This window comes from Rhinatrema bivittatum, chromosome 5 (genome assembly GCF_901001135.1).
Source record: "Rhinatrema bivittatum chromosome 5, aRhiBiv1.1, whole genome shotgun sequence".
Lineage (NCBI taxonomy): Eukaryota > Metazoa > Chordata > Amphibia > Gymnophiona > Rhinatrematidae > Rhinatrema > Rhinatrema bivittatum.
In genome coordinates, this window is record NC_042619.1 from 225,529,588 (window position 1) to 225,553,929 (window position 24,342).

A 24,342-nucleotide genomic window follows, 5' to 3' on the forward strand; every position below is an offset into this window, starting at 1 on the left:
TAAGCGGGTTTTCCCAAATCCTTTTCTGCACATCCTGGAGATGCTGCTGGATGGACACTGAATCCAGCAAATTAAGGGCATTGAAGTATTTAAGGAAGCCTAAAAGACGTGCCCTGGGCTCACACTCTGACCCTAACTGAATGGAACAACATTGGCCATTTCCTGGACACAAACTTAAAAGAGTAGATCTTATTTATTTAAAATTACAGTACTTTTAGCCCCCACCCTCCCAGGTTCAGGGTGGGTTACTTAACACATAATGATTACAACAAATGATAAAATAGACAAAATCTTATGATAGAAGAGTTGCAAGTATCTAGGCTGGGATAATGTTAACACACATCACATCTATTCCTAGTCTATGGAAGAGAGGGATCTCATGGGGAGTTTGGAGATTTCTCATATCAGAGTCAGAACTACCAGATTCCAGGGCTTTAGACTTTGGAACAAAGTCTGAAGGGACTTTGACTCTAAATCTCACTCTGAAAGGTATATGCAAAGACTGCTTTGGCCTTTGAGTTTTAGGAGATGCTTCTCATTCAGATGCCAAGCAGCTATGCTGGTGCACACAGTACCAAAGTCAAATCACAGTTTTATGGTTTTGATATTGGCGCTAACCTGCTTGATGGCTTGACAAAGGTCTCAAATGGGGAAATTACCTGATAATTTTGTTTTCCTTAGTGTAGACAGATGGACTCAGAACCAATGGGTTATGCTCCCCTGCCAGCAGATGGAGACTGAGTCAGATTTCAAAGCTGATGTCACCCTAGATACACTCCTGCAGTGACCTCAGCCCTTCAGTATTCTCTTCAAAAGCCACCATGGACATACTATTGAAAAAATGATTTAAAATATGATAAAAAATGGATAACCATAACTATACTCAACCAAACACTGAACCCCAGTAAGAATATAGATGCCCTGGATCTAGGGCCTGGATGACAGCTTACCCGTAATCTCTTAGAAAAATATCCACTCCATGGGCGAATCCTTGGCACTGCTCTTAGGCAGCCGTAGGCAGGATGCTGAGTCCATCTGTCTACACTAAGAAAAAGAAATTATTAGGTAAGTAATTTCTCCATTTCCTAGCATGTAGCCAGATGGACTCAGGACCAATGGGATGTACAAAAGCTACTCCTGTTGGGGAAGGAGGCTGCCCACGGTCTGGTTAACACCGCCTTTGCAAAGGCTGAATTCTCTCGGGCCTGCACGTCCAGGCGATAGAACCTGGAGAAGGTGTGCAAGGAGGACCACGTTGCCACTCGGCAGATATTGACAGGAGACAGCAGTCTAGCTTCCACCCATGAGACCGCCTGAGCCCTAGTGGAATGAGCTTTAACCTGAGAAGTTAATGGCTTTCCTGCCTCCATATAGGCTCCTGTGACCACCTCCTTAATCCAGTTAGCTATGGTAGCCTGAAAAGCTGGTTCGTCCGCTTTCTTCCACCATGAAGGACAAACAGGTGGTCTGTCTTTCGGACTGGCTCTGAAACTTCCAGATACTGCACCAAAAGTCTACTGATATTCAAATGACGGAGGCTGTATACTTCTGCGTCCTTGTGCTTATCTAGGGATGGAAACGAAATGGACAGATTCAAATGAATCTCCAAGACTACCTTGAGCAAGAAGGATGAAACGGTACGAAACTGTAATGCTCCTGGAGTCATCCAGAGGAATGGTTCCCAACACAATGCCTGTAGTTCAGATATTAGACGTGCTGAGCATATAGCCACCAGGAACACTGTTTTCAAGGTTAATAAACGCAAGGAAAGACTGCGCAGTGGCTGAAAGGAGGCCCTGCCAAAATTCTAATACTACATTAAGATTCCATAAGGGAATCGGCCACTGTAGGGGTGGCCGGATGTGCTTCACCCGTTTCAGAAAACGGGCCATCTCCAGACGAGCCGACAAGCAGGATCCGTTCACCTCATCCCTGAAACAGGAGAACGCAACTACCTGGACCTTCAAGGAGTTAAGGGCCAAAGCTTTATTCAAGCCGTCCTACACAAATTCCAGAGTAAGTGGGATTTTGACTGCCCGAGGGGGGCACCACGTTCCTCGCACCAGGCCTCAAATACTCTCCAGACCTGCACATACGTTAGGGACATAGGGAACTTCCGCATGCGGAGTAAGGTGGCAATTACTGCCGCAGAATATCCTTGCTTCATCAGGTGACCCCCTTCTCAAGGGCCAGACCGTAAGACAGAATCGAGTTGTATCCTCGTGAAGGACAGGCCCCTGCTGTAGCAGGTCCCTGAGTGGTGGGAGGCACAGGGGGGTCTCCATCAGGATGCCTGGGCCAGTCTGGAGCTACGTAGGACTAATCCCCTGTGGTGTTCAATTCTGCAAATGACCCTCTGCCCAGTAGGGGCCACAGAGGGAAGGCATATAGCAACTCTTTCCGGCTAGGTCAGAACAAGAGCATCGATTCCCAGGGACCACTGATCTCTTCTGCGACTGAAAAATAGGGGAACCTTTGTACTGTGAGATGCAGCCATGGACAAGAGACCCCAGCGATCTATCATTAGATAAAAGGCTTTGGCCAACAACACCCACTTTCCTGGATCCAGATTCTCCCTGCTTAGAAAGTCTGCTCTGACGTTTTTCCCTGAGATGTGGGAGGCTGAGATTATCTGTAGATGTATTTCTGCCCATTCCATAAGGAGATCTATCTCCTGTGACACTTGCTGGCTCTTGGTTCCACCCTGGCAGTTGATGCAGGCTACCATTGTTGCATTGTCTGACATTACATGGACTGTTTGACCCTGAAGTCTGTGGCTGAATTGTAGACTTGCCAATCTGACTGCCCAGGCTTCCAGGCGGTTGATGTTCCAGAAAGCATCTTCCTTGGTCCAACGTCCCTGGGCAATCAGTTCCCGACAGTGAGCTTCCCAGCTCCAGAGCTCGCGTCTATTGTGAAGACCAGCCAGTTTGGAGAGGACAGGGGTACACCCCTGCTCAGATGAGCTTCCTGCAGCCACCACTGGAGCTGAGAGCATACTCCCATCAGTAAGTGGATGCGAAATGAATAGTCTTGAGACTGCGGGTTCCAACGTGACAGTAGTGAGTGTTGAAGTGGTCGCATGTGTACCCTTGCCCATGGCACTACCTCCAGGGATACTGCCAACAAACTGAGAACTCTGAGATAGCTCTACACCATTGGGCGTATCGTGCTCATCAATTGACACACTTGGGACATCAACTTCCTTATCCACGAGGTCGGAAGGAAGACCTTGCCCTGCTTGGTTATCAAACCAGACTCCCAGATATTCCAAGGACTGGAGAGCTTGAGACTGTTTTTGTCCAGGTTTATGACCCGAGTTCTTGAAGCAAGGAGGTCAACCTGTTGGTCACCTGCAGACTATCTTCCATGGACTTGGCCCAAATAAACCAGTCATCCAAGTACTTGTGCACCAGGATTCCCTCTTTTATCAATGCTGCCACTACCACCACCATAATCTTGTAAAATGTTCTAGGGGTGGTGGCTAGGCGAAAGGGCAGCACCTGGAACTGATAATGGTAACCCAGTACTACAAAGCATAGGAAACTGTGTTCTTGACGGATTGGAATATGTAGGTAGGCCTCGGTTAGGTCCAGGGAGGTTAAGAACTCTCCTGATTGTACGGCCAGTATCACGTAGTGCAGGGTTTCCATGTGGAAATGATTCACTCATTCCCCAGTCAAAGCTTTACCTGTATTCTGCACTTAGTAGGTTGTGCACGTATGTACGCGCGTGATGTTAGTACGCACAGTGTGCATGACATTCTATGGAGGGCAATATGGCATGCACAAAGATGGTGCTGCAATGGCTGATCACAGGTGTACCAACCAAGCCTAAAGCGGGGCCTAGCCCGCTCGAAAGCCCACTTCCCCTTTCCCCAATGGGATCGGGAACGACATCGGTATGGCATGCCGAGCAAAGAGATTGGAGGAAGTCTTATTGAAACTCCTCCAAATGTTTCTGAATCAGGAGGTAAATCATCATCTCTCTCTCTTTTTTTTTTTTTTTTAAACGTACCTGGGCTCAGTGCTTACTGGCTGAGTACAGAGATGGTCTCTGGCTGTAGGGGGAGAGGGCTTTGGCTGTCATTGCCGTGCTCAGTTTCCTGCACCCACTGCCTTTCAGCTACTTAAGCAGCAAAGTGCACGCTAGGAACCAGCTACCGGACCAAGGCACTTCTCTGAGGGATCTCGGAAATCGCCTCAGGAATTCTCAACTGGGGGAAGGACCTTTAGGTATCACCGCAGGAGAGTGCGGCACACTTTTTTTTCTCCAATTTAAATGTAGAATTTCTCCTTCCAGAAGTACAGCAATCCCCATAGGGAGAGGTACGTCCACTATCTGCTAGAGATGGAGAAATACCGAAGGGCTGAGGTCACTGTAGGGTTATATGTAGGGTAATGTCAGCTTTGAAATCTGATGCCGTCTCAAACTGCTGGCAAGGGAGCATAACCCATTGGTTCTGAGTCTATCTGGCTACACGCTAGGAAATACCAGTTTTCTCAGTTCCACAGCCAAAGCTGATACACCCACACACTTGAGATACTGAGAGCATGCCTCTTTCTCTGTCCAACTCATGCTCCAAAGTTGCCCATGTTAAAACTAGAGATACATACAATAGGGTAATCAAAGGGGATATACGGACACTAGTGGCATGGACCCTTGGAGACCATTTGCCACCAAAATAGAGACTGAGCTTTTCTCTAGATGCAGCAGCCACTTAGGAATGGGCAAGGTAAGTCTCAATCTCTCTGTTATCAGCCTGAAGTGTCAAAGGAGAGAATCCCTTTATGCTCAGATGCCTCTGCTTGATGCTCAGTGTCATGTTTCCTCAAAGCCAACCTCCATGTTGAGAAATCCTTCTCGCAGCTGAGTAGACTGGAAAGGCTTTCTGGTCCCGGACCCATTTTCTTTGATCTCCGCTCTGAGGTTGCCCAATAGATAGTGCACATAGGAACAAAGTTCAAAGCCCAGATATCTCATTCAGTTCCTATGATAACTGATGAGGAACATCTTATGACTGCATGTCAAGCACTACTTGAAGTTGCAAGCTTTTTCCTCTGCCATTGAGAGGAAAAAAGCTGAAGCAAAAATCAAAAGACAAATTGTAATACTTTAGGGTCATTGAGTTTGCTGTAAAGGCCTCACCAAGATGGAACAGACGGATCATGGGGCCCAGTATGTGTCATAAAAAAATAATAAAATGTATTAAATGCCGAGAAACCTGCTCCAAGTATGCATGAGGGAGGAGATGACCAAGGTGGCAAAAAAACTGCAGTATAACCTAAGTGAAAAGATGGAAAATTTACATAGTAACAGTTAATGATGGCAGATAAAGCCCAAAATGATCCATTCACTCTTTCCAGCAGTTGCTTACTGTAGTAACTCCCACTCCATGCAGAAACTCCCATGCAGAAACTAACTTTAGATGTAACAGAGGTTACCCATTTCTCCATTTCCATTCTCTGGCCACTAGATCCCCTCTCTGTTCATTTCATGTCCGTTTGAATTCCTTTATCGATCTCGTCTTTAACATCTCTTCCAGGAGAACATGCCATGCATCTGCCACCCTTTCCATGAAGAAATATTTCCTGACATAAGGAATATTTATTAACTTATTAGGTCAAAATAAAAAAGGACTGAGGGGACCCTGCATAGTGGCAGCAGAGCAGATAGTCCCATGCAAGTCAAGTAAAACCACCTATGCTTTTCTATAGCTTGCTATGAAATGCTCTGACAGTGTCAGATGACATCGCGCACTTGTGTGATCGATTCAACCTGCTTGATATTTTCAAACAATGTACAAAACAGAAGTCATGTGACCTACAAGTGTGACATATCTCTGCTTGTCATCAGAAAATGACAATTACCGATTATCCTCCTCTATTAATATGCAACTAACATGGGCATTAAAGAAAATATTTTTCAACAACAAATTCATAAATAATTCATCACCCAAATTTGCACTAAATGGATTTTTTAATATGACTGCATCTTTTCATGAAAATAAGAAATAAATGACTTAAAGACACATTGGCATCCAAATTTTGCATATTAGAAAACTAAGGATGAAATAATTTGTAATGTCATTTTATTCAGAGATAGAGCAAATTTGCCTTTTTACATCCAAAGGTTTTTACCTCTGAGTTTCTTTAGAATGATTGGAAATGAGAAATGCCTGTTCTGTCCCCTGCTCCCAGTTGGGATTAGGTCTTTACAAGCAAATTTAGTTCTTTTTCAAGGGGCACTAAGAAGAAACTAATGTAAACAAAAGTGCAAACATAAATTGGTTAAAATGTGACTGCAAATCATAAATGAAACAGGGAAATATTAAATATTCCAATCGAGAACAAATCTGGGAAGGGGGGGGAGAGTAGTGTGCCGGTAGTGAAAGAGGATGAGCAAAGAACATTATTTAGTGCCTATTGGTCAGTGAGGGCTTCTACTGAAGCAGAAGATGCTGTAGCATAGTTTTCCTCTTCAAAGCAGGAATGCACCATTGCCCAGAATAGGACCTCACAGTCCAAGGCTGTCTCCTGTTCAAGCACCAACTCCTAGTCTTATGAATGGCCACCTTTGTGAGGCCCAGGAAGAGATGGCCACTGGATATGGTATACTTCATGTTATAGCAAAGGTGGTAGGTAGTTTGTTTTTTTTTTTTTTAATTATGGAAAGCATGTGTAATTCACTGTTGAGAACAAAGGATAGTGCATGTAAATTATAAAACCATTATGCAATGGATTTTTTAAATGCATTGATAGAGAAGGCATTTCCGCAGGTAAAACAGCAAAGTGGGCTTTTCGAAAATTGCCCTCCCGCGGTAAGATTAAATATGCACGTTATTGAATATTCAAGCTTTTAACTGCATACTGTGGAGGCATTCCAGAGGATGGGATTAGGTTGAGGGAGTCAACAATGCACATAGGTTTGGCTGTGGAAGTACCCTAAAAAAAAAAGCAGGCACAAGTCTCTGCAGACATGTTTTTCCATACAATAATCAAAGCAAAACAATGTGTGTAGTTTTGCTTTGTTTGTGCAAACCCTGCAAGTAAAACCTACTTACACTGTTTGCATTAATGTGAAAAGTTTCATTATTGCTCCCCTATAAAATGTATGCATGTATTTCTCATTCACTGCCCTGCATGATGTCAAAGATAAATTCACTACAAATATGATGAGCAACACCAGCAATCGCAGCAGTGTAAGGAAACACAAAAGAGGTGTTGGTTTTGTGTACTTTCACAGCTAGGTTTTCCAATTTACTAAATTTGTATGCATATGGTGTAGCATAATGTAACCAATTACCACCCAATGTCTTTGCAACTTGCAGAGTTTCAGCACCACTCAAATTACAATTAAAATTTAATCTGAGATTTATAGATCAGTATTCACTATATCATGAAATGACAATACTCTGGAAATACTTTCCAAACATAATATTGGACTAGCATTATTGGAAATGTGTATCTGGGCATATCTTCCCTCTCTTCCCCTACTCGAATAATAAGTTAGTTTAAAAGAACAGATCACAATTTATTTATTGTACTTTTGTTTATTTATTTAAAAACTTTTCTATGCCGTCGTTAAGTTAATTAACCATCACAACGGTTTACAAAAAGGCACAAAATAGGGTTAAAAGTTGATTGGTATAGATAACATATTATAGGTGTGCCATTAGGGAACGGTAACATTTTTTTTAATATCAAAGCTATATGCTGAGTTTGCTTATATTTTGTGTGTGTTCTACTATGCAAAGATGAAAACAAAAGTACATAGGTAATATGGTCGCAGACCCAGTTGATCCTAGAGCTGAAAGGGAATCTCTTTCTCTTTTTCCCCACCAGTTTCTCCTGCCATCATATGAAGCAGCAGTGCTGAACTTCATGGAGGTAGAGTGAAGGAGACCTAGGGAGAAGTCCAAGATGGGGCCTATAGAACTGTTTACTGGGCCCAAAGGATTGTCAGCTGCTTTGGATGTCAGCAGATGAGGCCATTTAACCAATACAATCTTTCTGGTTGATCCTCCTACACTATTTTAGCTAAGGATATCTCCCACTACTTGAGTTATTTCCATTCCTTGCCTTCACCCACTACACTCAGGGTATCTCCCAAGTGTCAGTTGTAAAAGCTTGACTGCCTCCAGGAGATCTCTTCTCAATCATCTGCAGCCTATGCTAGGAAGCTTGCCATTTCCTGATTATTCCTAAGAATGTGCCAAAAGCCTTGTTTCATGTTAGAAAAATAAGTGAGACTATAGACACCTATACTTACATCTCTTAGGGTGATAATATTTGGATGCTGTCCATAGCGCAACAAAATTTCAATTTCCTCTGTTGGGTCACGCTTACTTTTATCAATAATCTGTAATAGCAAAATTATTCATTTGTATGATTCTTTTCAGTTTATTTTCTTTTTCCTTATACTTTGAAAATTCTCAAATACTCTGAACAAGCAAACAAAGTGAAAGAACAGCAAGAGAAAAGCAAGGATCATGAAAGGGAGTGCAAGCTGAAATACTCTGGGACAACATTCAGAAGTTATATATATATATATATATATATATGGAGAAATTACTATTTACCTGATAATTTTGTTTTCCTTGGTATAGACAGATGGACTCAGAACCAGTGGGGTTATGCACCTCTGCCAGCAGATGGAGATGGAGCAAACTGACTTCACAGTATATCTACTCCTGCAGTGACATCAGCCTGCCAGTATTCTCTTCAAAGGCAACTGTGGACAGACTAGCAAAAAACTTGATTAAAAACAGTCAACCATTACTGTACTCAATGAACAGGAAACACTGAACTCATGTAAATAATGTATGTACCCCAATCTAGGGACTGGATACACACTTGCCAGTAATCCCCTGGAACACGTAGCACCACAGGAGGACCATTATAGCAACCATTCAGCAGCCAAGGGCAGGAAACTGAATTCATCTAACTACACTAAGGAAAACAAAATTATCAGGTAAGTAGTAATTTCTCCTTTCCTAGAATGTAGACAGATGGATTCAGGACCAGTGGGATGTACCCAAGCTATTCCTGACTAGGGTGGGAGGCTGCCCGTGGTCCAGTCAACACCGCCTGTGCAAAGGCTGCGTCCTCCTAGGTCTGCACATTCAGATGATACCTGCAAAAAGTGTGTAAGGAGGACAATGTCGCAGCTCAGCAAATGTCAATGGGAGATACTCTAACCTCCGCCCATGACACTGCCTCAGACCTAATGGAATGAGCCCTAATCTGAGTAGGCAACGGCTTTTCAGCATCTACATATGAGGCCGTGACTACCTCCTTAATCCAGTGAGCTATTGTAACCCACGAAGCTGGTTCGCTCTGCTTTCCTCCACCATGAAGGACAGACAGACAATACGACTTTCGGAAAGGTTGAGAAACCTCTCTTGACATCCAAGGGATGCAAAAGGCAATACCCTTCCGCACGTCTTCCCTTATCCAAGGACAGCAAGGAAATGGACTGATTCAAGAGAAAATCTGAGACCACTTTAGGCAAGAAAGAGGAAATAGTACATAGCTGTATCGCTTCTGGAGTCACCCAAAGGAACGGCTTCCAGCAAGTTAAGGCCTGCAGCTCAGAAATTCGATGTGCAGAACATATTGCCTCCAGAAACACTGTGGTTAGTGCAGTTAGTATAGCTGTGTTTAAAAAAGGATTGGATAAGTACTTGGAGGAGAAGTCCATTACCTGCTATTAATTAAGTTGACTTAGAAAATAGCCACTGCTATTACTAGCAACGGTAACATGGAATAAACTTAGTTTTTGGGTACTTGCCAGGTTCTTATGGCCTGGATTTGGCCACTGTTGGAAACAGGATGCTGGGCTTGATGGACCCTTGGTCTGACCCAGTATGGCATGTTCTTATGTTCTTATGTCTTCAAGGTCAATAACCACAAGGAAAGGCTATGCAGCGGTCTAAATATAGGGCCCACCAAGAAATTCAACACCAGGTTAAGACTCCACAAGGGAACCAGTAACCAAAAGGGAGGACGAAGATGTTTTATTCCCTTCAAGAAACAGGCCACATCAGGACGAAATAACAGGCCACATCAGGATGAAATAAGGATCCACCATTCACCTGGCCCCTGAAACAGGCAAGCGCCACAACCTGTACCTTCAAGGAATTAAGGGCCAACCCTTTATTTAACTCATTCTGCAAAAATTCCAAAATGAATGGGATCTTAACTGAACGAGGAGAAACACCTCGATCTTCACACCAGGCCTCAAATACTCGCCAAACCTGCACATAGGCTAAGAAAGTGAAGAATTTTCGAGCCCGTAGCAAGGTGGCAATTACAGTAGACGAATATCCACACTTCAACAAGCCAGCCCTCTCAAGGGTCTTACCATAAGACAAAACAGAATCGGCTCTTTGTGAAGGACAGGATTCTGCTGCAACGGATTCTTGTGCGGCGGAAGGTGAAGGGAGGCCTCTACCGGGAGTCTTTGCAGATCCGCATACCATGGTCTCCTGGGCCAATCCGGTGCCACCAGAAGCACTATCCCCCTATGGTCTTCAATCTTGCAAACTATTCTGCCCGACAGGGGCCACAGGGGAAAGGCATGCAGAAGCTTGTCTTCCAGCCAGACTTGCATGAGAACATCGATACTCAAGGACCTCATATCTCTCCTGCAATTGAAGAACTGAGGAACCTTCGCATTGAGAGAAGTTGCCAGCAGGTCTAGGAATGGAAGGCCCCAGCGATCCACTATTAGCTGAAATGCCTCGTCCGACAAAACCCACTCTCCTGGATCCAGACTCTCCTTGCTGAGAACGTCTGATCTCACATTGTCTTTTCCTGCAATGTGAGAGGCCGAGATCACCTGGAGATGCCCTTCTGCTCATTCCATAAGTTGGTCTATATCCTGCGACACTTGCTGGCTCTTGGTTCCTCTCTGCTGATTGATGTAAGCCACTGTCGTTGTGTTGTGTGACATTACTCGGACTGTTTTACCCTGCAGTCTGTCGCTTAACTGCAAGCATGCCAAGCAGACCGCCCGGGCTTCCAGGCGATTGATACTCCAGAGACTATTCCGAATTCCAGTGCCCTTGTGCCGTTAGTTCCTGACAGGGAGCTCCCCATCTGTTGTATCAACCAATCAGGCGATGTCAGGGAAATTCCCTCTCTCAGATGATCCTCCTGCAACCATTAATGGAGGTGAGAGCAGATGTCCATCGGTAAGTAGAGTCGAACTGAATAGTACTGAGAGTGTGGGTTCCAATGAGACAGCAGGGAGCGCTGAAGAGGATACATATGCACTCTCACCCACAGTACCACTTCCAGGGTTGCCACCATCAAGCAGAGTACCTGTAGATAGGATCACACTGTTGGACGTATAGAGTTCACAAAAAGACGCACCTGTGATATGAACTTCTGAATCCGAACTTCTGGCAGGAAAACTTTGCCTGGCTCGTGTCGATCCAAACACTCAGATATGCCGACTGAGATGGGAGAAGACTGCTCTTGGCTAGGTTCACTACCCAACCGAGCTCCTGCAACATGGAGATCATCTTGTGGGTCTCCAGGCGGCTCTCTTCCAGAGACTTGGCTTGAATCAGCCAGTCATCCAAATACAGATGTACTAAAAACACATCCTTTCTGCTGCCACAACCACCATAATCTTGGAAAAAATTCTGGGAGTGGTGGCTAGACCAAAAGGCAGCACCCAAAACTGATAATGGAGCTTCAACACTGCAAAACGCAGAAAATGTTAGTGCTCCAATCAGATGGGAATATGGAGGTAGGCCTTGAACAAATTCAGGGAAGTCAGAAAGTCACCCGACTGCACGGCCATTATCACTGAGCGCAAGGTTTCCACGTGAAAATGAGTCACCTGCAAATGACGGTTGACTCCTCAGAGATCCAGGATGGAATGAAAGGAGCCCTCCTTCTTGGGCACAACAAAACAAATGGAATATCACTCTGTACTTGAGACGTAGGCACTGGAACCACAGCCCTCAGATTGAAGAGCCTTGACAACGAGAATTCCACTGCCTGCTTCTTCTGTGGGGAGTGGCAAGGAGACACCATGAACAAGTCCCGTATCATCTCCAGGATCCTCTGATCCGATGTGATCTTGACCCACCTCTGATAAAAGAGAAAAATGTCCCCCTATCTCTTGTTCCTGAGGGTGGGCAAACCTTCATTGTGAGGCTCAGGAGGATCTACCGAAGCCAGCATCTCACTTGGACTGTCTGAGACGAAAGGACTGAGTCCTGCCGAAAGGCAGGCCCTCTGTAGGGACAAACCTCTTGGAAACTCAGACTCCTCCTCATACCAAAAGGGCGCTGCAGCTGCTTCTTATTCTCGGGCAACTGAGGAAGCAGGGATTGCCCCACTAACTGATCAGTTTCTCCAACTTGCTCCCAAAAAAGAGCAAGCCTTTAAAAGGCAATTTTGTAAGATTAGCTTTGGAGGTCGCGTCAGCCGACTAATTTTGCAGCCATAATTGATGCCTGGCCACTATTACCGAAGTGCTACTCTAGCCAAGGTATGGGCCAAATCGCAGCCCGCATCTGCTAAAAAGGCGGTGGCAGGTTTCATAACTGCTCTGAAACTCACTCCAGAATCAACCACCTCCTGAGAGGGAAGCAGACAAGAGCGAGCCACCAAAGCACAACAGGAAGCTATCTGCAATGTCATTGCCACTGCTTCAAATGTTTGCTTAAGGATGGCTCCAGTCCTCCTATTATGCACATCCTTCAATGCTGCTTTTCCCTCCATGGGGATAGTCATTCGCTTAGAGACAGCACAGATAAGCACATTGACTTTTGGAAAATGTAGACGCCGTCTCACCACCAGATCCAGGGGGTACAGGCCTTTCAATGTTCGACCCCCTTTGAAATTTGCCTCCGGAGCATCCCATTCAAGATCAATCAATTCTTGAACGGCTTCCGTAACAGGGAAAAAAACCAAAAGATTTATGCAAGTACACCAAAATAGGACTTTTCTTTGGCTCAGGCATGGAATCTGCCTCAGGCACTCCCAGCATTTTCAAAGTCTGGGAAATCAGGGCCGGCAGCTCATCTCCATGAAAGAACCGTAACATAGTCCTATACGGTTCTAGTCCCGAAAGAATTTCCCCATCTTCCACAGAGTCAGGATCTGCCTCATCATCAGTGCCATCTGGATTCCTGTCAGGAATACCCGCAGCTAACTGAGGTGTGCTTTGCCGCTTAAACCTAGAACCAGAAGAGGGGAGGGGCCACCGCCTGAGGATCTGACCTGACAGGATTGGGCGAAGCTGAGGATTGAGCCTGAGGAAAGGATTGCAATCCTTGAAAAAAATTCTACCCAAAGCAGAAGGATCCATGCCAAAACCAAAAGGCTCTTGTGCAGGGCCCACTGAGATACCATCTTCTGCAGAGGAACCAGTCAAGGGAGTTCCAAGGTCAGGTGTTCCTCCGGATAAGTCCTTAACCAGGCCACCATCAAGCTGGGAAGAACCAGACTTTGAAAAATCTGAGGAAGATAATTCTCCCTGATGTCCTAATATGACAGGCAACAGAGAGAAAGGCGCTTTGGTTTCTTGGTTACCAGTGCCATTAGTTAGTATGCTTAACAAGTGACTGAAGATGTTCATTTAGCCGATTCGCACTGAAAATTTTTTTTTTAAGCACACAAAATTTATATGCACAAAATAAATTAAGCGCCCCAAGTCTATGCGCACTGAACCACTGTGCCAAACCTGAGCGCACCACTGATACATTTTATAATGTCTACACAGGGAGCAATGGGCGCACAATTCAGATGCACAGCCGGACGCACTGCGCACACCAACAATCCTGTAGAGGGCAGACAAACATGCAGAAAAGCATGCGAAAAAGCTACCTGATTGTCGGTGTGGTTCAGGACCACTTGACTGGACAGGCAATCCCGAAATGCCCAGAGCGCTTACCTGATGGCCCGAAATTCCAGGAAGTTGATCTGTCATAAAGCCTCCTGGGCCGATCAGAGGCCTTGTGTGCGGAGGCCGTCCATATGTGCCCCTACTACCACCACTGACTGGTGTGGGAGCTGGCGCCTTTCAAACCCTAAGGCCGGCTGAACCAGGTAGAATGCGTCTGCCTTACGGTTCCACTGGTGGTACTGAGACTGGGTGCTCCCACATCCTGAGGAGCAATTCCTTAAAGATATAATGGATGGGGATAGCAAGCATCTCCCCCCTTTTGGGCATCTACAAACTGGAGAATCTCCAGCATCTTGTGACAGGTGTCCTCCTCCGCCAGAAGCTGGAAGGGAATTGGCTCAGCCATGGCCCGCACAAAGCCCATAAAGGTCAGATCCTTTGGCAGGGATCTATGCCTCTCATCTGGAGGAGATGGATCCTAGGGGAGGTCTCCAGAATCCTGCGAAGATGACTCCGAGGTATCATCCCCCCAGGGATCATATGGGGCTTCCTCCTCACTGAAGTCCTCTGGAGCACCCTGAGGAGGGCCTCTACCTGAAACCCCGGGCCTTGGAACCAAAGGCACTGAGGGTACCGATAGAACCAGGGGCACCGATGGCAACAGGGGCACCGATGTTCCAGAGGGACTGGAAGCCAGACCGGGCAAGAGTGGGCGCAGTACCAGCGCCTCTAAAGGTGCCCCGGGATTAGAGGCATCCTCCTCCTCTGAGGATCCCATAATGGGGATCACACTGGAAAGGAGGAGGATTCGGAGGCCTCTGGGGCATCGAGGGACCCCTGGCGCTAGTAGCGGCTGTGTGGACAGGATTCCCATGGTGCTAGCACTGCAGGGGCAGGCTTGGACACCAGGGGCACCGGTGGAGCCGGTAGCTAGATGCTCTGAAGGGCGCGGAGCACTGCCTATTGCACCCTGCAGTCCAGCTCCTCCTGGAAGATCGCTGAAGTGAGGATGGGGGAGGAGGAGCAGGACGAGAACATCACCGGGGAGGCTCAGTACCGATGTCGGTGGGGGAACGCCCGGGACTTCTGAGTGCCATGGAGGCCGATGTCACTTTGGGGGCAGGATGGCAGACCCCGGTGCTGCCCCGAGCACAGCACTGTGTGGTGATGGTGATCAGTGGTGATGCTTTTGAGGTTTCCCACAGTGCTCAGCCTGGTCTTTCCTCGGCACAGAGGATGGAGATGATCCTGAGGTCCCTGAGTGCGATAACACTGAAGGAGGCTTTGAATCAGGCTCTAAATGTTTTTCACTCAACGCACAGTTAAGCTCTGGAATTCACTGCCAGAGGATGTACTTAAAGCAGGAGAAGCTGGATTTAAAAATATTTAGATAAGTCCCTGGAGGAGAAGTCCATAAACTGATATTAATCAAAAATAAACAGACACTGCTTGTTACCGGCATTAGTAGCTTGGGATCTTTTTAATGTTTGAACAGGACAGGTGCAAGGTTATTACACATCCTAGGTGAACCTTCTGCCTTGCACCCGCCCTCCCCACCACCTTATCATTTACCTTCTCAGGTATTATATGTCAGTTTGAAAGGGTTGAGAAAAAAGTTTAACAAATCACTTTACGTGCAGTCGTTGATGCCAGACCCATGAATTTCAGTTTACGTTTTTGGTCTCATCGCTGGATTCGGGGAATCCATTACAATGGAGTTGTATAGAAGCACATCCATTGAAGCATACCTATGGGAAGACTGCTTTGAATTGTGTTATATATCGCCACTTATTTCGTCTTTGCGTTCAAGATTAGGCATGGTTACATCTTTAAATTTTCCCCTGATTAAGCCCTCTGTAGGGTGAAACGAAGAATTATTTGGGGAATATAAGAAAGGAAAACAAATCAAGGATTTAGGATGATTTGTAAAAACGCTTTTCTCAACCCTTTGAATCTGACATAATACCTGAGAAGGTGGTGATAAGGTTCTATAAAGTTGTCGAAGAAACAGATTTACAACTTTCTTATTGATCAAATTTGATATTGCACATTGTGAATGAAATCAGTTTTTTATTGCAAATGGTATGCTGTGAAAAGGTATGAATGTGATTAGTTTGATCGAGTATTTGTGATTTATTACATTTTTTAAGGGCTGGGAGATGAATTTAGCGATGTGTACAGTACAAATTTGTATACTATGTATTTGGTAAAATTTGCACTTTTGTAATTTTGTATAATATATTTAAATTGATTAAAAAAGTTTATTGCTATTAATTACAAGAATTATCTCTACTGTAATTCACTGTCTGTACATGAGAGAAGATAATTCTTATCCTTCACTGTTTTTTCACCTATAGTGCTTTCTAGGTCAGGGTGCCCTGCACTCCTCCTACTGTCATTGCTCTGAACATGGATGTAAGGATATACAAATGGGATACATTTACACGCCAAAAGAATGAATGTTTTCACTCATTCTTCTTTCCCCCTTCTCTAGAAGTTAGCTGTCTGGAATCACAAAAGAGCACAGAATGCACGTCAGCTTATTTAGGCAGCACAAACAAACATGAGCCCTTTAAAATCTGGTAAGGAGCTGTCCTAATGGTGGTGGTAAACAGTATACAGATGCAGACACTGCATGCTCATATTCACTGCATGTGCAAACTAGATGGAGGCAACCAACACCTCAGCTATGAAACCCATCTCCCAATACCTGTATTCCTAGAACTAATCTTCCATGAACAATACTGGGATGAGGACTACCACGCATGCTGGGGTAGATTTTATAAATGTACGCGCGGGCGTACTTTTGTTCGTGCATCCGGGGTCAGCGCGCATGGAGGGGCGTGTTTCCCCTCCATGCAAGCCCCGGGACTTACACGTGTCGCCGAGCCTATGCAAAATAGGCTCGGCACGCGCAGGGGGGGTTTGGGGTAGGTTTTCAGGGGGTACGCGCGAACCCCTTTGAAAATCTACCCCAGTAGGTGGTCCTGCTAACTCTGGATGTCATATCTTATCTTTCTGTGTAAGGAAAGGGTCCACATACATTCTTCATGAGTCCACTATTGGGCCAATGCAATACAGTGCGCTCAACCAAGTGCACCGATTAACCCGTGGATGGACGTGCATCCACAACCCTCTATTTAATAAGATTAGCGCATCCAAAACGTGTCCAAGTCCCCATGAAGCTAAGAGTGGACATCACATGTAAATTCACGTTGATGAGGCTATTAGCTTTACCTCCCAATGCCAAAAAAAAAAAAAAATGTGCACAAGAAGTTGAGTTCTGAGAAGCCTCTAAAGTTGAAAGAAAAGTAGAAAATGCTGCTTTTCTGTAGTTCCTGGTAATATTAAGTCGGAGAAACTGAAAAAAAAAAAAAAAAAAGTGTGCCAGTGGTCCAGTTAGGAAAAGGGACGTTCAATTAATGGGTGCCTATTTTCCTAACCTTTGGCTGTGCACGGGTTAGGAAAACAGACGCTAGTAAAATTGCGCGTCCGTTTCCTAACCTGACAGCCACCTCTCATGGGTGCCCACCTCTGAGGCGCTAGGGGCGCACAATTTCCACTAGCGCCTCCTTTTTACCATTGCAGCCGATTTAAATATTAAATTGGGTGTCCCAGAGAGGTTGATTGGTGCGCATTAGGAGAGCGGGCGCTCAATCATGAACACCTGTTTTCTGTGTGCAGATATTGCAGCAGCCTGTATGTGCAGCTATAGCAAGAGTAAATCTTCTGCAGCCCTTTACTTTGCACATACTGTCCACTAATGAGGATTGTCTTTTTTGGATTATTTTTTTTAGACAAAGCCAAACTCTGATATCCTGGTTTGGGGTCAGAACGGTACAACCCTGCTTCCTGAATACTGGGAGGCAGAAGTGTAAGACAAGGATTCCCTGCCTCACTCTGCACACAGTGGCAAAGGACCTTCAATCTTACTTCCTGTTGCCTCCCACCCCCTTGTCCATCCCTGGGAAGGAGGGGGGCGGGGGGAGTTTAATTCATTTTCTATGTAACAATAAAACGTTTTTGTTGACATTTGGCATCTGTGCTTGCTTTTAATAAGCTTAATGGTGCATAAGCATACATGATGGGTCGGGAATGCAAGAGTGCAAGTGCATGTGTACAGGATACGACCTCGTAATGAATACCTGTGAGAATGATTGTGACAAAGAGGTAAGAACAAGGTGGGAGAGGGAAGAGGTGCAATGTTGTGTAGTAGGTACATTCTAGCAAAGCCACTTTTCAACAGACAAATATAATATTCTGCAGCTATTATGACAGTCAAAATTTGCTCCAATTAGGACTTTTTTGCAACTTTTTCCTGAGACTTTTTTTTTTTTTTAAAGTTTCATTCCAATGGAAGTGGATAGTGTAAAAGGAAATAGTGTGGCATGGGTTGGCTTCCATGATTTTCCAATGGGAGGAAAAGAGGAGGAAAAAATTGTTCTTTTATGAGTCCATCTAGATTAATGCCTTCTCTGAGCTGGAGAAGATATAATTGGGGTAGAGGCCTTGAGAAGATAAGTACAAGCTGCATACCTAGGGGCAGGAGTTGAAGGAAGCCCAATAAGAGAAAGTATAGATCGCCTCCATCTCCTGCTTGCTCCAAATCTCTTTATTTGGGCCCTTATGAAAACTTTAGACAGACTGGTAATACACAAAATAGCAGCCAAATATTCCCTTTTAAAATAGTAAATGTTTGGGAAAAATTCAATATATGGCTACTATTCACCTCTTAGAAGTCAATTCATCCTGTTTTAGCCTCCATTTATTTTTTACTTCAGCAATCAAAAGCACAAAACATATTTAGATTAGTTTCATTAATTTAATTATTTCATTTAATATGCTCATCCAATAAAGGGGTAAATGGCATCCAATAGTGTTTTAACCAATAATAAAGTATGAATTACTGTTTTAGAGTAATAATTATTAAAAAGTGTTTTAGTACAATTATAAAAAGCATACCTTGACTGCATACTCCATATTCGTAGCCTTGTGAATACATCTCTTGCAGATAGAATAGGAGCCAACACCAATATCTTCTCTCATTTCATATCCATCAGTGAACTGGATACTATTTCTGTGCAGCTGCTACCAGATGAATATCATTAATTGGAGAAGACCCTGAGCTACACTACATTTTAGCAAAAGTAACTATGAAGCCTGATTTGGATACATCCTTGCTGCAGGAAAGGAACTAGCTATCAAAACAAAATAGAAAAAGTGTATTCTGCAGTGCTAATTGATAACGAAGTAATCAGCAAGTAGGGATCAACAAAATCAGTATGTACTAAATGTTCATCCTCTGAAACATCTTGGTTTTCAAAGTTATATTTTGACAATTCACTTATATAACAGCAGAAAATGCAGGATTAACATACTTTGAAAGAAATAAGGGAAAGGTGAAAGAGCATTTAAGAGGCATATTGTTAGCAGACTTGCTTACCTGTAACAGGTGTTCTCCAAGGACAAGCAGGATGGTAGTCCTCACACATGGGTGACATCATCAGATGAAGCCCAGCAAAGAAAACTTGTCAAAATTTCTAGAAACTTTGACAGGCACACTGAGCATACCCAGCATGCCGCTAACCACGTGTCCACGTGGGATCCTTCTTCAGTCTCTTCCCTTCTACGACGCTTTCGCCTCGTATTCATGAAGCTCACGCTTCTTTATTTCTTTTTCTGCAGTTTTTGCATCTCCTGTGTCGCGTAGGGTCCCTCGTGTTTTTTTTCGAGTTCTCTTCTGCAACCTGGTAAGTCCGAGTTTTCGCGGTCGATTGTTGACGGCATTATCCCCCAGTGGCCGCCAGCCATCAACCACACGCTGCATGCTTTCTGCGATGGCATCAACCAGCTTTCGCTGGTGCCCCCAGTGCCTCAGGCCATGTCCATCACAGACCCCTACGAGGCCTGTGTTCTCTGCCTGGGGGCATCCCATGATGTCCGCGGTTGTTGTCTCTGTGCCCAGATGACCCCTAAGCGCCGTTGGGCATGACTTGATAAGATGTAGAAGTTATTCAGACCCAAATGGTTGGATCCATCATTGGCATCCGGGACCTTGACCCCGCTCGGGAAGGAGGTTCTGGCCTTCATCGCCGAAGGGAACATCGCTGTTGCCGCTACCAGTTTCCATCCCGGTCAGTGATTCCTCAGAGGAGGAAGGGCCATCGGGTTTGGTGGTGTCTCGTGGTTGCATGGCGCCCCATCTCCTGGCTCTCCCAGGTACCCTCGGTGTGGCCGATTCCCCCCCGATGTGGTAGACCTGCCAGGGTTTTCATGGTCTCTAGGTCCGCCGATGCCCTTGGTTCCCTCTTCAGTGCCGACAAGGCCTGCACTTCGGGTGCAGTTGGGTGTTCGGCCCCCAGCATCCCCAGATGGACACAGTGAGGGGGAAGCTCCTTATGACCCCTGGGAAGGAGAGGCGTTTATGTCCTCCACAGAGGAATTGGAGGATTTGCCTTTGGAGCCCTCTCCGCCGGAGGAATGGCGGAACCCCCCCCCCCCCCCAGGAGGATCTTTTCTTCACTGGTTTCGTAAAGGAAAGGGCAGAATTAGTGCCTTTCCAGCTCTTAACGGAGCAAGACACTAGGCACAAGATGCCTGAGATTCTGCAATTCCTGGATGTCCCAAAGGAGGCAGTGGCAGTGCCAGTCCATGACAGCTTTAAGGAGCTGGTAGCCCGCCTTTTGGAGCACCCCATCTTAGTGCTGCCAGTGAATCGCAAAATGGATGCAGTTTACCTGGTCCAACAGCTCCCTCATCAATCGGTAGTGGTAGAGTCGGCCTTGAAGAAAGCAAAGAGGTTGTGCATGCCTCAAACCCCTGGGGTGGGAGCATAGAGCTCTTGATGCCCTTGGGTGCAGGGTGTTTCAGGGTGCAATGTTAACTGCAAGGATTACTTGTTACCAATTATATATGGGTCACTCCATGAACCTATGGAAACAGGCCCAGGAGTTTAGTGAACGCCTCCTGCAGCAATTCCAGGAGGAATTCCATAAGGCAAGCATAGCTCGGAGTGTGATAAGCATGAAGTCCGCTCTAATTATGATGTCTTCGAAACGGCCATGAGAACAGCCGTGGCAGGCATCGGGGCTCGCCGGATGGCATGGCTGCATGCCTCTGATCTGCACCCGGAGGCCCAGGACCGCCTGGCAGATTTACCCTGTACAAGGGAAAATCTGTTTGGAGACAGAATTAAGGAGGCGGTTGAGCAACTGAAGGACTATCATGAGACTCTTCAGCAAATGTCAGTTAGTACCTCTGACACCTAACTGCCCAAGAAACCCCCTTGGTAATACCCAAGGCGGGCCTTTTACCAGCCATGAAAATACTATCCACCGGCATCAAGGGCGAGACCCCAACGACCTCTACCCAGATCGATGTTGAGACAACATCGGACGCTCCGTCCGACCCCAGTCCCAACACAGAACCCACTACAGGGTTTTGACTGGCGACCAGGGAGCATGAGCCAGCCCTCTCTGCTTGGTATCAACTCTCCGGTGGAGGGGGGGGGGGGAGGAGTCGGCTTCAGCTATTCACAGACCGATGGACTTCGATTACATCAGACCTCTGGGTCCTGTTCATCGTGTGTCAAGGATACAGGTTGCATTTCCAGTGAGTTCCACCCTGCTCGCCTCCATGTCCTTGGTAAAGAACAGCATGGAACTTGCAGATACTTTGGGTAGAGCTCGCCACCCTCGAACTGGCTCGAGTGGTCGAGCCTGTTCCAGCCAGTCAACAGGGCAAGGGTTTCTACTGCAGGCATTTCCTGATTCCCATGAAAACTGGTGGTCTTCAGCCCATTCTGGACCAGTGGGCCTTGAACCAGTTTCTGGTCAGAGAAAAGTTCAAAATGGTCTCCTTGGACATCTTGATTCCCCTTCTCAAAGCAGGAGACTGGCTCTGCTCCCTCAATCTAAAGGTCGCATACGCCCATATCACCATCTTTCAGGCAGATCGTCAGTACATGAGATTCCTGGTCGATGGGAATCACTATTAGTATCGGGTGCTGCTCTTCAGCCTCACGTCCACATCCCCTGGGTAAAAAGGTGGGTAGGATGATAGATTTCCATCTGAACCAGTCAATCACCACCTTAGGTAGGAATTTAGGGTGCGTACACAGAACCACCCTATGATGAAAGAACTTCATGTATAGTGGGTACGTCACCAATGCCTGAAGCTTATTGACTCTACCCGCCGAAGTGACCACTTCCAAAAACATGACTTTCCAGGTCAGGTACTTCAGGTCACAGGTGCGCAGTGGCTCGAAAGGATCATTCATGAGGTGAGCCAACACCACACTGAAGTTCCAGGACACAGAAGAGGCTTTAATTGAAGTTTTTTGAACATTTCAACCGGCAACACTGTAGTAGACTTTGGAAAATGAATATCACAACTTTTCTCCTACTGGTATTTTCCAAAAGTTCTAAATAATTATGTAGAAACTGATTATCTTGAGTGCAACATTAGCAGCCTGTCCTCCTCCCACTTCTTCAGACAGTCAGAATGATTAAGCAAAAGATTTTAATTCTGAGAGAGAAATTTAGTTGAGGTCACTTTGGAAAATTCACAACTTTAGAAACTCATCCAGTGATCAAATTGATGAAGGGCATGAAACGGCTCCCCTAGGAGGAAAGCCTAAAGAGGTTAGGGCTGTTCAGCTTGGAGAAGAGATGGCTATGATAGAGGTCTATAAAAATATGAAAGGACTAGAATGGGTAAATGTGAATCAGTTATTTACTGTCTCAAATAATAGAAGGACTAAGGGGCACTCCATGAAGTTAGCAAGTAGCACATTTAAAACAAACTGGAGAAAATTCACTCTCACTCAATGCTTAATTAAGCTCCGGAATTCATTAACAGGATATGGTTACAGCTGTTAGTGTAATTGGGTTTAAAAAGGTTTGGATAAGTTCCTAGAGGAGCAGTCCATAAACTGATATTAATCAATAAGGTCTAATCACTGCTTGTTACCAGCATTAGTAGTTTGGGATCTATTTAATGTTTGGGTACTTGCCAGATACTGTGACTTAGACTGACCACTGTTGGAAACAGGATGCTGGGCTTGATGGACCCTTGGTCTGACTCAGTATGGCATGTCTTATGTTCTTGTGATTAAGTAGACCTTGCATGAAACGCCCCATTAAGGGCTGCACAGAGATGGACGAACTATCCACCCCCTGGTGGTAAGCCCCGACAGCACTCTGGTGTACCCTGATGGAGTTGGTTTCAAGACAGCATCCAACAGGTGTAGCAGATAGCCCAGGAGTTTTGGTGTAGAGCAGGAGAACGGATCCAACCCGTGATGCTCACACCACATAGCAAATCTCCTCCACTTCAGGTCATAAGATTTCCTGGATGCTACCAAGACCCGAGACACATCATCCAACAGGTCAAGAGGCTGCAGACTTAGCCTCTCAATATTCAGGCCATTAAGGACAATGCCCTGAAGTTGGGATGGCACAGCCTGCCGTGATCCTGCGCGACAAGGTCAGGGAGGTCCCCAGACTGATCAGGCCCTGATAGAGAGATCCCACAGGAGCGGGAACCATATCTGCCTCGGCCAATGGGGGGCTATGAGGATCATGGTTCCTTTGTCCTGCCGGAGCTTCAGGAGAGTCTTCATCACCAGAGGAAGTGGATACGCGTACAGTAGGCCCCTGCCCCAATGGCGGGCAAAAGCGTATGTGGCTGGTATGCTGTCTCCCCTGAACAGGGAGCCGAATTGTCTCACCTTGCTGTTGCAGGGGGAGGCGAGGAGATCCATGTCTGGGGTTCCCCAGAGGCAGACGATCAGGTGTGCCACCACTGGATTCAGGGACCATGCACAGGATCGGAACGCCCGACTCAGGTGGTCCGTCACCATTTTCTCCGTCCCCACAAGGTACACAGCTTGGAGCAGCATGTCCTGAGACCAAGCCCATAACCAAATCTGAACTGCTTCCTGGCACAAGAGGATCGACCTTGGACCTTCCTGCTTGTTGATGTTACCACATCGCCATTTGACTGTAAGTCTGGATCAGGTTCGCCTTGTTGAACAAGTGATCCCGGAACGCCCAGAGCATGTACTGGATTGCATGAAGCTCCAGAAAGTTGATCTGGCACTGAGCTTCCTGAGAAGACCACAGACCCTGGGTGCGGAGGCCTTCCACATGGGCACCCCTACCCCAGGGTTGATGCATCCCTGGAGAGCACAATCTGGGAAGGAGGAGACTAGGAAGGAACCCTTTTTTCCAAATTGGGCAGGCTCTCCCACCAAGACAAGGAAGTCCAGAGCAGCGGAGTAATGTGGATGTGCACGTGGAGGTCCTGGGTGGCCTACTGACACTGGGACTGTACGGTCCATTGAGCCCTGCACATATGCAAGTGAGCCAAGGGTGTAACATGGGCATTGGCTGCCATGTGACCCAGGAGGCAGAGCATGAGGTGGGCAGAGACCTGCCGGCTCCAGCAAACCAGATCCACAAGCGATACCTG

At 46.0% G+C, this 24,342-nt stretch overlaps 1 protein-coding gene across 2 annotated transcripts in view; it reads right to left on the bottom strand.

Annotated features, from left to right (window-relative positions):
- Positions 1 to 24,342, bottom strand: part of RPS6KA3 (ribosomal protein S6 kinase A3) — a 334,699-nt gene that overhangs the window by 63,509 nt on the left and 246,848 nt on the right. Inside the window, exons 15-16 of one of the 2 annotated variants that reach the window (XM_029603390.1) lie at positions 18,832 to 18,954; positions 8,272 to 8,361 (exon numbers count right to left, since the gene is read on the bottom strand). In XM_029603390.1, coding sequence (XP_029459250.1) covers positions 8,272 to 8,361; positions 18,832 to 18,954 — 213 coding nt within the window. Of the gene's footprint in view, positions 1 to 8,271; positions 8,362 to 18,831; positions 18,958 to 24,342 lie in introns of both variants that reach the window. The other variant, XM_029603389.1, reaches the window with a different exon arrangement.